At 33.9% G+C, this 14,860-nt stretch overlaps 1 protein-coding gene and 1 pseudogene across 4 annotated transcripts; both read right to left on the bottom strand.

Annotated features, from left to right (window-relative positions):
- Positions 1-393: 393 nt before the first annotated feature.
- LOC122302107 lies at positions 394-502 on the bottom strand (annotated as a pseudogene).
- Positions 503-4,190: 3,688 nt separating this feature from the next.
- LOC122300254 lies at positions 4,191-6,896 on the bottom strand. Of its 4 annotated transcripts, none has more exons than XM_043110766.1 (4): positions 6,638-6,896; positions 5,613-6,389; positions 4,782-4,943; positions 4,191-4,563 (listed from the first exon to the last, which is right to left on the bottom strand). In XM_043110766.1, exons 2-4 carry the CDS (start codon positions 6,373-6,375, stop codon positions 4,544-4,546), a joined length of 945 nt encoding a protein of 314 aa, XP_042966700.1. In that variant the 5' UTR covers positions 6,376-6,389; positions 6,638-6,896; the 3' UTR covers positions 4,191-4,543. The 4 variants fall into 4 exon arrangements, with proteins under 4 accessions (XP_042966700.1, XP_042966699.1, XP_042966697.1 ...); XM_043110765.1 differs by having other exon boundaries at positions 4,191-4,657; positions 5,613-6,284; positions 6,638-6,893; XM_043110763.1 differs by having other exon boundaries at positions 4,191-4,657; positions 6,638-6,892.
- Between the last annotated feature and the right edge of the window lie 7,964 nt (positions 6,897-14,860).

Raw genomic sequence — 14,860 nt, 5'->3', positions numbered from 1 at the left:
AAAGGGTCTATGGGAAAAAGTGGTCTAGAAAGGTTCTCTTGAAATGTTCCCAAGAAATGGAGACTGCTTCCCCTAACTCCAATTGTATTAATGCCTGTGTTGATTTCCACCACTGGTTTGCCATGTCAGTCGCGTGGTAAGTGGCATATTTCACCTTTTGATCATCTGTGCAGTAGAGCGATTCAAAAATCTGCTCCATACGTTCAATCCAGCTTTCAACATACGTATACATGGAATTCAATTTGTTGTTGAAAGTAGGGGGTGCTGGCAGGAAAATTGTTCCAAGGTACAACCAGTCTGTGGAGCTCTAGGTGCTGTAAATTGGCCGCTAGTCATTGATTGGAAGAATTGGGTTGGAGCTGCGACAAGAGGATCTGGGTTATTATTCTAGCTAGAACCAGAAGATCTGTCTAGATTTGGGCGTTTCATCTTTGTGCAAGGGCCATGATAATCTTCTCTATATCGTTTTAATTTTATCGGATGTTCTCATGTCCTTTATAAGGTTTTAATGAGGTTCTAATTGTATCATTAACTAATTTTTTTAAAATATAAATTATATGATTTGGGTCTTCTATTAGGAGGTTACACCATTGAAGAAGAATTCTTGGGATCGGACACAAAGATGTGATTCCGCATGTATCTCAGACCATATCCCAGACGTTTACCTCTAAAAAGCATAAACAAATTATATCCTTGTTGTAGTAGTGGGTCCCCTTTTTCGAAGGATGGAAAGCAATTCAGGGGGAGGCCGTTTAATACGCCCATCTCGTTGGGTCAATAGGTTTCTTAGGAAATGAAAGGCCTTATTATAACATGCAAACCGATAAGAGCTCTATAAATAGCCAAGTACGAAACAGAATCTGCATATCACTTTAATTGAATTTGAGACACGACACACAAATGGACAGTAGCAGCAACTCCAACAATATGAGGTTAGAGCATTAGCATCAGTTTTTCCATCCCATTACCTAAAATTTGCTTAATATCATACCTTTTACTTTTTATCTATTCTACTCAAAATCTAAACGGATTATCCATCTAAACTCTACGTGATAATAAAACATGGTTAATTTCTGATTTATTTTTATTTTTATTTTTTGTTTATCTGTTTTTCCTCTTCAAACATTGAAGACCTATGAATGACATTTTAATTTTTAATCAAATGCAATATATTTTGTATTAAGTTTTATAATTTATACTACACTTTTCCAATGATTTTATAATTAATAATATAACGGTTATTTTGTTTGTTTTAATTAAATTATTTCTTTTACTTAATTAGTACTTTACAAAACTATATTCAATAAAAAGAGGAAAAAGTAGGGTTGGGTTCAATGAAATAATCATAAAAAATTAAATGATCTTGCTATAGTATTAAGAGCTAATGAAATCTATAGTTGCTTGGTGACAAAAATAATAATAAATTATTAATTTAGCTGCGTAACAGTGTCTTCCTTATTTAAATAAGCACCATATATATCAGTTAACATTTTGACTAGTCTCATGTTATTTAAAGTAAATAATGGTATTTAAAGTAAAGTTATTTAAAATGTCAAATATGGACAACAACTGTAGCTAGAAGTTCTCTCAGATTATTGCTGTTAATTAGTACTCCAAATTTCTTGTGTCTCGTCAGAAACTTTTGTGAGATCTATATACTATTTAATATTTAATATTTAGTTTTTTAATTTTCAGAAATGATTGTCATATCCTAACTTTGGATATATATAATATCTACGATATTCAAACTAACTTGCTTAAAACTTCTCTCAGTAGTAATATCTTAGTATCCTAATATCCATGTACCTTAGTAAATATCTTAGTATCCTAATATCCAACAAACAAATTAACATAAAAAAAAAAAACTAAAAACTAAAACTAAAACAAATTCTTGACTTTTTCTATCACAAGCACGTTTGGGTAGGGCTGTATATGAGCCTATGAGGATTTGGTTTCATTCATGGGCCGAACAAAACTTGACGATCGCATACATATCTAATTGATTTAAAAGTAAAAACTTGGATATTGAGTAATTATTTGTAGTATTGTTTTAATCTCTTTTACTTATTTCATTTAAAATAAGATCTATTCAATTTTCCATTTTTCTCTTTTATTTGTTTGATAGTGAAAGAGAGCAAGATGTGATTGATTCATGATTATATTGCCATATTTATAAGAATTATCAACAAGCTACTAGTTGAGGTGCTGCTTAAGCTTCTATAAGTGATGTACTAATCTGATTCTCCGTTGGACATGTCTATTATAATCATGCTTGTTTTCATTCCAATATCATTCCTTTGCATGGCTACAACGGAGATGATAACCCATGTTCCAAACACGAGTTACCGTCATGTCATTGGATCCATTATTTACGTTTCCAGTGTACTAACTTGTGCTTTATTACTATTGATCCTCTTTCCAACCTTCTGGTTGATCATTTTTCTTCCATGTTGTGCATTCCTATTCATAATATCCATATGGGTATTATAGCGCTCATGTCAACAGATTTTTGAGTTCCTTCGTGATGGAATAGACGTTCAATTACACAACACATTTCAACGGATATTCAATCTATTTCATAGCGGTGAAGTAAACCCCAGAGCATTTAATGGAAACACAAAGAGTAGTGCTCCATCAGTGGCAATATGAAACGTCTTATCAACATAAAGAATTTCCATAAATTGTTATATGTGAAAGTGAATCACCTCTCCATGACAAGCATTCTGAGTTCGTACCAAAGTTTTGAAATCCGTTCCGGAGACCATTCCGGTTGAGGCACTGGAACGGAATATTTCGGTACCGGTACGTTTCGGTGTACCGTTTCGGGATTAATTATATATTATATATAAATATTTATATGTATATATAAACTAACAATTAATAAAATAAATACATATATATGTAAGTGTGTGATATGTATATGTGTATATATATAGAAGAATTAAAGATTTATAAAATGAATATATATTGAAAAAAATCACAAACTTGAGTTAAGACACAAAAATAAAAGAAAAAAAATTAAAGAATAGACAAATTATTAAAAATAACAATACTTCTAGTGCACGAAAATGGGTATTTGAATTCTAAAAGTATAATTTTATTCATTATTTTTTAACTTATTTACAAGAGTTTTTTTTTTTTTTTTTTTCCGGACCGGAATTACTATTCCGGCCGGAATACCGGAATTCCGGCCGGAATTGACCGGAACGGCCGGAATTTGACCGGAACGGCCGGAATTTGACCCGGAACGGAATAGGTACCTATCCCGTTCCGGTCACTGTTCCGGCACGAAAAATTCCGGCCATTCCGGCCGGAACGGAACGGTTTTTAAAACCTTGGTTCGTACCCATCCATTTCCATTGCCTAAGTGAGAAAGAAATCACCTCTGCTTGGACATAGAAATGTTGTATTTCTCTTTTTAAATTGCTCAAATGAATAAATTGTCTTTCTTATCACTTGCTTGTAGCGCCACAGGATACATGCACAAAATAAAATGGATTTCACAAAAAAAACCAAGTATTTCTTATTACAACAAAGGTGTAGAAGAATAATAAATGATATTTACAAAAATAGAATGCGTAAGCGCTATGCAATTCTTTTGATAGTGATCTCTACTCTTTTTCGAAACAATTGCACGACACTTACGCACTTTACAATTGTATGTAGTATTACTCTAAAATAATAGAAAGTTGAGCATTATAATAGGAGAAATTTTTTGTATAATAAATCTCGCGTACTCCCTTAAAAATAAGAGCAAATATGAAATCTACATGAAAAATTTCATTTTTAAATAGTGAATTCCATTTTTTAAAAATAATGCATAAAACTTGCACAGTAAGCCTATCATTATCCATCCTAAAACTATGCCTAATATTACTTTTATTATAAAAGTAGCTTCATTAGATGCACTCATTGGCAGTATATTATTGAAAATTAAGAAGAAAGAAGGAACAGGATCACGTATAAGAAGAAAGAAAAAAAATGCATAATAAAAGATGTTATCAATACCACTGAAAAAATATGGCCGTTAATATATAACGGTTGAGAACTATTTCAATTTCAGAAAAAATGTGCTAAAAAATGTGAATGTTTGGGAAAAGGCTCATATAAAAGCTCGAATAACCGTCGACAACATGAGCATTGAAAAAACAATTATTGGAAAAAAATAACAAAGTAGTAGGAAACAATACTAAGAAATTTTGATGACTATGCAGATAAATAAATAAAGAGTCAATTTGAAATTTGAATATACAAATAGCCAATAATTAAACGAAACAATCTAATAACAAATGCTTGATGTTGTTAACGTTATCCCAAAATGAAGGACTCGGATCATTTATCACGCAATCGACTAAAGCATCGTCAGTCAATTTTGATAAAAAATGGAAGTAGTAATATTCTTCATCCAGCTCCATCACATCCTTAAAAGCATCGTGGTCTTCAATAAGTTTATCAAGAATGATTGGCTCTAACTCTAGTAATTTAGAATTTCCGTTTATGATCATTGTATTCACCTTTGTTGTCCAATCTTCACTCAAATCACCTAGCAGCACTTCATAACGCCTACAAAATAAAGTACTACAAGGTTGACTCAATATTCGAATTGCATATTTTCTTAATACCGGTGTATGCTTTCCACAAAAGTCCCACCATGTTCCTACACAATCCAAAAATAATAAACCAAAATATCTTAAGAATTTACTGAAATTATCATATTATATATATATATATATATATATATATATATATATATAAAAGAAAAACATAAACTATTGACTTACGAGGATGGCATGTTTTTAGCATTGTGATCATGGCTTGAGCGGTGAATAACTTTGGCAATTCCTCGCGGTATTGGTCTAGTTCCTTCTCGAAGGCTTCCTTTTCATTTGAATCAATCATATTTTCCAACATATAGTTTGTACCATCTATCATTTCATCATTTTCTGCAAAATTCTTAGTACACATATAAGCTGGATCTAAAAAAGCTGCGGTTGCATGTATTGGATGAATAATCTTCCTTCGCATATGAATGAATTTTTCCCATATACGATCATAAACGAAGTGATCATATTCACGACTTTTTTCAATTCCATCTTTTAGCCTTTCTATCATCTGATATAAGTATCCTATACTTGAGCCCTTGCAATTAACCAGGCATTGAGTTTGAACTACTAAAAACCAAACTTGTTCAACTGCTTTCATTCGACTCCAAAACTGTTTACGGCCAATAATGTAATCAATAAGTTTTGCATATCTAAAATATTTTGCGTTCTCCTTCTCATCAAGAACCTTCACTAGATCACTTGACCTATTATACTAGAAAATGAAACGTCTTGCAGTTCATCTTCAATTTCTAAAACTGATTTGAGCATATATAACAAAAATGAATGCATATCTTTTTTTGGGTCTTTTCGTCCCTCTTTTAGATGACACATTATAATGATGATCAGTGGTAAATATGAATCTCACAAGTGAGATTACATAATGCAGGTCCAATTCCATTTCAAAAAGGAAGTCATCAATCTCTTGAGCAGCACAATTACTTACGCAAATCCGAGTATGGTAATTCTTAATTTTCAAGAATTCACGGTCTATATCATTATGAAATGTACCTTGGGATGGAAGTAGCTGTACAACATGCAGGTTGAGGCGAAGTAATTGATCAATTGTAGAAGATATGACTTCTTGAATACCTCCTAATGTTTGCTCATATTTAAATGATTTAAAGCATGCCGCACCTTTTTTCGAATAAGCAAAGATATCCACACGGTCGACTCGTCCAGAATCATCATAACGCTGCCAATTGTTGACCATCAAGGTACAACCTGCTTGAACTGGATCGTTTATGAAATTTTCAATATATTCATCAGCTTCCTCATCGACTTCTGACGCAAATCCCTTCTCATCAGTAAAAGTACTTGCCAGTTGATAAGTACTGGGCCCATATTCAACAATACTCTTCACAAAGTCCTCAAAGATGGGAGAGACAATGACCTTAGGATGAATGCCAAATGAGAAGAACAACTTGCCCAATTTTTTACCCATCAAAACGTTATCCATACATAGATTCGGGCCACCAGACGATGAAGGAACTGAGCAATTTTCATTTTCAACTTGTCTATCTTTCCTCTTTTTTTTTGATACATTAACTTGTCTTTCTTTCTTATGGGGAGTGTCGAGTACTTGTAACACTGCTAATTGAATATCTCGTGGTACCTTTTTACAGACTTTAACATCGTTGCCCTCAAGGCCAGACAAATGCCATTTAACCCTAGAAATACCTCCTGCAAATTGACCATCACAAAATTTACAGAGAAAACGACTATTTTTCAAATCCTTTGCATGCTCCCAAAACGGATCTTTTGGTCGAACCATGTTAAGTTGTTATCCTATATTAAATAATCACATAAAACTAATAAGAAGTGATCAAGATATATTCAATTAATTCGAACAAGAAAAACAGAAAAGGAAATATTCAATTATCATTAAGAAGATAGAGAACAAATAATCTCTGATACACCTTCGTGACCTCAAATGCTCAAAACGGTCGAGAAAAGAAAACATAAAATTTAAAATCATGAAAATATAGATAGATTCTTGGAGAGAGAGAGGGAGAGAGAGAGAGAGAGAGAGGTACCGAGCTATGGAAAATCTACGTTGCCTTGTGAAGTTCTCTGGCGACAGGAATGGAAGCCGGTGAAGTGGTGGAAGCTAGTAGATCTAATATCTTCTTTCCTCTGATGGAATTGCAAATCTGCCTAAAAAATTAACATTTGTTAGATTTCGTAAGGCGCTGGACAGCTAATCTGCAGGGGTCCTTATAATGACCCTAAAGTCAACACCTGCCCACTTTTCTAAAGGAAAGAAATACCGTCCGTTCTCACAAACGAATGAATGGGAGTAGCCGTTTAATCGCTGTCTCAATGGAATTTCTATCCCATTGCAAATATCGTGAGAAAATGGGTGATTGCTGTCTCTTCTTTGGGTTGATCTGTCTTTTTCTTTATCCCTTCCCACTTGAGTGGAAAAGCCATTTGTCCTTTTTTTTGAAGGATGGCAAGGCCGTCTGGTTATTCAAACATTCGGGAGGAAGCCGTTTAATACGCCCGTCTCTTTGAATATATAGGTTTGTTACGAAAGGAAAAGGCCTTATTATAATATGCAAACTTCAAAGAAAGTGTCTAAAGCATAATACTCCACGCTTCAAATCGAGAAAGTTAACGGTTTAGATATTGATGGGAGATGAACTGATTTTAAATAAAAGTTTAATAAAATATTATTAAAATATTATTTGTTAATATTATAATTATTTTAAAATTTAAAACAGTTAGAAAGTTTATTATATTTTGTATGAAAATTTAAAAAAATTATAATAATAATATGAGTTGGGATCAAATATTTTCACTATCAAAACATGGCCTAAATAGCCAAATAGGAAATAGAATCTCCATATCCCTTTAATTGAATTTGAGACACAACAGAGAGAGTAAATCTAAAAGCAAATGGATAGTAGCAGCATTGCCAAAAATATGAGGTTAGAGTACTAGCATCAGTTTTTCCATCCCATTAGTTAAAATTTGCTTATAAGAATTATCAACAAGCTGTTAGTTGAGGTGCTTCTTAAGCTTCTACAAGTGATGTACTCATCCAATTTTTGGTTGGACATGGATGTTATAATCGTGATTGTTTTCATTCCAATATCATTCCTTTACATGGTTGTAGCGGAAGTGATAACCCATTTTCCAAACACGAGCTACCGTCATGTCATTGGACCCATTATTTAAGTTTCCAATGTCCTAACTTGTGCCTTACTAATATGGATCCTCTTTCCAACATTTTGGTTGATCATTTTTCTTCCATGTTGTGCATTCACATTCATAATATCCAAATAGGTATTAACGTCAACAGATTTTTTGAGTTCCTTCATGATGGAATATACGTCCGATTACATAACACATTTCAACAGATCTTCAATCTATTTCATAGCGGAGAAGCAAACCCCCAAGCATTTAATGGAAACACAATGAGTAGTGCTCCAACAGTAGCAATATGAAAGGTATGATCAACACAAAGCAATTTTCATAAATTGTTGTATGTGAAAGTGAATTACCTCTCCTTGACTAGCATCCTGAGTTCGTACCCATCCATTTCCATTGCCCAAATGAAAAAAAAAATCACCTTTGCTTGGACGTAGAAAGGTTTTATTTCTCTTTTTAAATTCCTCAAATGAATAAATTGTCTTTTGTCTCGCCGCAGCATACATGCACAAAATAAAATGGATTAGAAAAATAAAAAACAAGTATTTCTTATTATAACAAAGGTATAGAAGAATAGGAAGTTGAGCATTATAATAAGGGAAATGTTTTATATAATAAGTCTCGCGTACTCCCATAAAAAGTTGGCAAATTTGGAATCAATGTAAAAAATTCACTTTTAATTAATAGCGAATTACATTTTTAAAAAATAATGCGTAAAATTTGCATATTCTAAAACTATACCTAACATTACTTTTATGATAAAAACAGCTTCATTAATTGCACTCATTCGTGGTATATTATTGAAAATTAAGGATAAAGAAGGAACAAGATCACGTGGATAGTGGAAGATAATCTTCACCTTTGGCCCATATATACATCAGAAAAAATACATAATAAAAGATGTGATCATGAGTACCACTGCAAAAATATAGCCGTTTATAAAGGTTAAGAAAGTATTTCACCATCAGAAAAAATGTGATAAAAAATGTGAATATTTGGGAAAAGGCTCATATAAAAGCTCGAATAACTGTCGACAACATGAGCATTAAAAAAATAATTATTGGAAAAAAATAACAAAATAGTAGGGATGACAAAAATTAAAATAAAGAATGTGACTGTGTAAGATTTAATCAAAATTAAATTAGTACAAAAAAATGAGTATTTGTGATCGATGAATTATTTGCGATGAGAATAAACTCATTTTGACGGAAAAGAATTTTCAGCAAATAAATAGTTTTCTTCTAGTGAATTCAACAAGTCGGTGGAGATTCTATTTAATTAGTAACGAAAGAATATTATAAGCTAGTCAAAGGAAAAACAAAAACTTTATATGTAATTACTCTTATGTATTTATTGCGCACTCTATTAATGTGATTGTGATTGACTGCATCACTTATTTTTAATATAAAATAACTATTTTGACCAGTCACATCAGTATAGTACATAAAGAGATGCAAAAGTAGCTGTATTTAAAAGAATTCAAAGAAAAAATACTTGTCAAAGTGATCCAACCATGAAATACTAAGATCATTTATCACGCAATCAACTAAAGTATTGTTAGTCAATCGTGATATAAAATAGATGTAGCATTCTTTATCTAGCTCTATCATATCCGTAAAAGCATCGTGGTCTTCACTAAGCTTATTAAGAATAAACCAAAATATCATAAGAATTTATTGAAAATATCATATTATATATAAAAAAGAAAAACATAAATTATTGACTTACGAGGATGGCATGTGTTTAGCATTGTTATGGCTTGAGCGATGAATAACTTTGGCATTTTCATGCGGTATCTGTCTAGTTCCTTCTCGAAGGCTTTCTTTTCATCTAAATTAACCATGTTTTTGAAAATATATTAAGTTTATATCATCTGTCATTTCAATACTTTCCTTAAAATTATCAGTACACATAAAAGCTAGATCTAAAAAGGCTGCAGTTGCATGTATTGTAATTTGTAATTTATAACATAAAACTTTAGTCTTATATATGAACATTTGTAATTTTTTGATCATATGTTATTAATATAAAAAAATATATATTAATTACATTTTATGGCATAAGAAATTCTCAACACACTATAACATAAACAACTTTTTATGTCCAATTCTTTTTCTTCATTAGATAAATTGTCGCAATAAATGAGTATTTACGTCTTCATCAGAAATGGTCAGATTAGCCACACGCACAGTGTGAATTTTATCTGCATCGACCTACATTTAGTTGCGTCATATTTTGTTAGTTGCAAAAGAAATTAAACCCATCAAACCGTTAAGCGTCAATTTTTGATAGTCACAATAATCAAGCCAGTCTATTCCTACGTATCTTTAACTTTTAGTGTCCAAATTATTGATGCAAAAGAAAATCTATATATGCAACATGTACACCCTTCTATTTTTTCCCAAATGTTGGTCGCACACTGCCTATTGTCATTGCAGGCGGTTGAGTGAAACTCCAAGAAGGGGATTTCAACTTACCAAGCTGAGAGGAAGCCGTTTTTGTATATTCAAGTTAAGAACACATGAAAATTTCTCTTATTCTGAGCCTCTATTAAATCCCACTTTCACTTACAACTCCATTCAAGGTACGTATTACCAACTTCAATATAACCCACATCAATGCTCACCTACATTACTTGAGTATTTGCATCATCTGTTTTACAATAGTTGGCCTCCTTGAATTGTGTTATTTCTAGTAAAGAGTTAAGATTGCAATTGTACTTAGGCATCTACATAATTTAGTGATTTGGAAAATTGAACTTTCCACTTGCATGCCATTTGTTTGATTAAAGTCCCATATAGACATGAATGGACCATTTGTATATTTTTGAGTTTTTGTTGGTTTTCTGGATGCATCCAAAATGGAACTTAACTCAAGAGGATGTGCTTTGAGATGGGATCAGCCTTTACTTATAGTGGATAAATGTTCATTCACCAAAGTGTGGTCAATTGTCACAAGGTTAGGGTCAAACATTTGCTTAATTAGTTATTTTTCACCAACGTCTTTGTTGGGTGTTATACTAGTTGAAGAACATTTATTGGGTTTTTTATACAATCACTATTTCATTTTTTGGATGATGATAATTCCATTTTGCCGTGCATTGCTAAATTTAGACGGGATATGCTATTTGTCGAGAAGATGGTTTTGCTTTTCCTTTTTTATGTTTGAAGGCCAACGAGATGCCTCACTGATTGAAGCCATTTTTTCCAGTGCCCCAATCCAAACCTTTCATGGAATTTGAGTGTATATAGAGGGCTTTTGTTGAATTTAAAATTTACTTAACATGTTGTTACATAACCACTGCTAAGATTTTCTAGTCTATATTCAACAATTACTATCTTTGTTGTTACTTTGGAATTAAAAACTTCAATTCACATGCTATTATGGTAGTAGAGCTTGTATATGGCCATCGATAGAATTATGCACCAATGATAGATTTCCTTATCTATATTTCATTTTAGAACGGGGCAGGCCCAACAAATAGTTACTCTATCATTGGGGTTGCATATATACTTGACGTTTACTGAAAAGTCTAAATTCGCAATTTCTAATCATTAATATTGCGTATCATGTAGATGGACAAAAGTTGGATGAATGTTAGAGATAGGTTTAGGTCAACAGAATATGCCGAAGGGATTAGACATTTTCTCACAATGGTTGGAGCTCACACTAATAGAAACAACTGAGTGAGGTGTTCGTGTCGAAGATGCCGTAATTTCTTGTTCCTTTCTATCAATGAGGTTGAAGGAGATTTATTCTTTACAGGGATGAATCCAGCTTACACAGAATAGATATTTCATGGGGAGCAAGAATCAATGAATTTTAATGAAAAAAACTCCAGAGGTAGGGAAAAATCTTCACAATGGTGATGATGGTTACATTCATGACATTCATGAGATGTTGGGTGATATTCATGCCGCTACCACCGTGTTGATAAAGACATGGATACACATACTGATTTTCCTAACCAAGGCGCCCAGAACCAACCACTTTGGAAAAACTATCGAAAGATGCTCAGTGTCCATTTTATCCCAGTTGTACAACCTTTTCAAAACTGTCATTAATTGTGAAGTTGTTACACATCAAAACAATAGGTGGCTAGAGTGTAAAGTCATTTGACATGCTTATTAAACTTTTGAAGACTGCTTTTCCTGATGCACTCTTGCCTAACTCATTTAATGAGGCACGGTCCTTAGAGCAGGGCTTGGGGTTTAAATACATCAAAATACATACATATCCAAATGATTGCATACTGTATTGGAAGAAAAATGCCAACAAGCAAGCGTCACCAAAGTGTGGTTCATCCAGGTGGGTGTCTACGTCACGTAGGAACCAACCAGTACCTCAGAAGGTATTGCGGTTTTTCTCACCGAAATCGAGATTGCAGAGATTATTCATGTTCAAGAAAACAACAAAAAGCATGAGGTGGCATCAAACAGAAAGGTCAGGAGATGATAACACTTTGCATTTAGCCGACTTTGAGGTGTGGCAGAAATTTGATAGAGATCATCCTTGGTTTGCTAGGGATCCTCGCAACGTTCTGCTCAGTCTTGCTAGTGATGGCTTCAATCCATTCGACAATTTGGCTAAACCATATAGTATATGGCCTGTGATTCTAGTCCCATATAACTTGCCACCATGGTTATGCATGAAAGATCCGTTCTTCATGTTGTCATTACTCATACCTGGTCCTAAGTCGCCTAGTAATTAAATAGATGTTTATCTCCGCTTGTTGCTTGATGAACTAGAGGATCTATGGAAAAATGGCATTGAGATGTACAATGCAATGGTAGGCCAAGCTTTTCGCTTGCAAGCTGCTTTGTTGTAGACAATTAATTATTTTCCTGCGTACGGGAACCTTTCGGGTTGGAGCACTAAAGGCAAGTTGGCATGTCCAGTCTACAATATGCACACTGAGTCCATGTGGCTTCCCTATGGTAGGAAATATTGTTACATGGGTCATCGCCACTTCCTACCATCAGGTCACATTTGGAGAACAAAAAAGACTATTTTTAATGGGCAAGAAGATCATCGGATTTCACCCCGACAGCTTTTAGGAGAAGATGTTTTGCAGCAACTAGATAACATTGATGTTGTGCATTTTGGAAAATGTGCAAAAAGGCAAAAACATGGCCCTTATGAGTTAAACTAGACCAAAAAAAGTATCTTCTTCAACCTTCCATATTGGTCTTCCCAGGAACTTAGGCATAACCTTGATGTGATGCACATCGAGAAGAATATCTGTGAAAGTGTATTGGGTACATTGATGAATATTCAAGATAAAACAAAAGATAATATCAACACTCAACAGGATTTGGCTGAACTTGGTATCAAGAAAGAGTTGCACTTGAAACAAGATGGAGATTGAGTTACTATCCCTCATGCCTACTTCATGCTATATGGAGATGAAAGGAAAGAGTTCTGTCATTGGTTGAGTAGTGTTAAGTTTCCAGATGGCTTTGCTTCTAATATTTCTAGATGTATTAATGTGAGTGATTGTAAAATCTTTGGAATGAAAAGCCATGATGCCCACATCTTTTTTACAATGGTTACTACCAGTGGCGATCAATAGGAACTTAAGGAGTGATATACATTTGGCATTGATGGAGCTTAGCACGTTTTTCAGAGAATTGTGTGGACGAATGTGTGAGAACTTGGTTATGCATCTTGAGTCCAAGATTGTCCTCATTCATTGCAAGCTTGAGATGATATTTCTACTAAGCTTATTTGACGGAATGGTCCACCTAGCCGTCCATTTGCCTCGGGAATTGTTGGTAGGTGGACCTGTTCAGTCAAGAAGATTGAAACTTTGATATTGGTGTTCAAACGGCCAATGAGATGCGTAACTTTTCAGTTTTCTCGCAGAAGCTACGGCCAATCGGGTCTTCAACACATGTCTAGTTAGAAAAGAAACTATTTAAGACCACAAGATGGTACATCCTTAATAATTGCATAGAGGCCATGCAGTACTTAGAGTAAGATCCTGATAATAGCATTTCTTATGGACAAACTAGCAATAGCAACAAATATCAAATTTTTTGCTGCCATTTCATTATTCATTGTTTCTGCCTTTATTTTTATGCTATAATTTTGTGTTTGTTGTTTGTAGTGAGCATTATAGCATTTTACGTGAATAGAGTATCCCTAACATCGAGAGACTGCATCAAGCTGAATTTCCACAGTGGTTCAAAAGACATGTAAGCCATTTCTAATTAATAACAACATAAATAGACCTAAACCATCAAAGCTTGTCATTTAATCTTTATGTATTGCAAACTTGGGCTTTTTGTAGGTTCAAGCGTTGCTTGCCAGTGATCCTGACCAAGTTTCCGATGATTTTTATGCACTAGCTTGTAGTCCTGACCCTTGGGTCACATCCTATCAAGATTGTATAATGAATGGTATAAGGTTTCATACAAAGTCTCATGAAGAAAACCGTCAAACCCAAAATAGTGGAGTAGTAGTTATGGTCGAATACGAAGCCAACATGGTGGCTTTCTATAGCATACTGAATGACATCTTGGAGTTCCACTACATGGGTTGGCGTGTGGGTATTTAAATGCGATTGATTTGATGTGGGTGATCACGGAGGGATACGTGTGATTGACCATACTAGAAGTGTGAATTTCAGTCGAAAATAGTATAAGGATGAACCATTCTCGTTGGCATGTCAAGCTTCACAAGTTTTTTATCTCAAAGACACAAACTTAGGTGGTTCGTGGCATGTTGTGCAGAAGATAACGTATAGGAATGTGTATGACGTTCCACAAATGCCGCTAGTTAGTGATTAAGATGATTGTAGAGATAGCGAGGCATATCAGAACGAGGAATCAGTTGAACCCTTCTGTGACATTCACTTTGAACATGATGGGCTTCATTCCCCATTGATAAGGCAAGACGTTGAACCAATGATGGTCCCCATGTCTGCATTGAATGTGAGACCTAGTGACAATCATATGATCAATAGATGTTTACCAATGACAGGTCAGATGATTGTGCATCGAATGATCTCTTTGATAGTAATTTTGATTCGACTGATGAAGCCAATGTCCGAGACTCTGCTGAAGACAGTGTCCAATAGATTGATGAAGAGAGTGTCGAGT

Source organism: Carya illinoinensis, chromosome 2 (genome assembly GCF_018687715.1).
Source record: "Carya illinoinensis cultivar Pawnee chromosome 2, C.illinoinensisPawnee_v1, whole genome shotgun sequence".
Classification (NCBI taxonomy): Eukaryota; Viridiplantae; Streptophyta; class Magnoliopsida; order Fagales; family Juglandaceae; genus Carya; species Carya illinoinensis.
The sequence above is the reverse complement of the archived record's forward strand: the minus strand, read 5'-3'. Positions and strand labels throughout refer to the sequence as shown.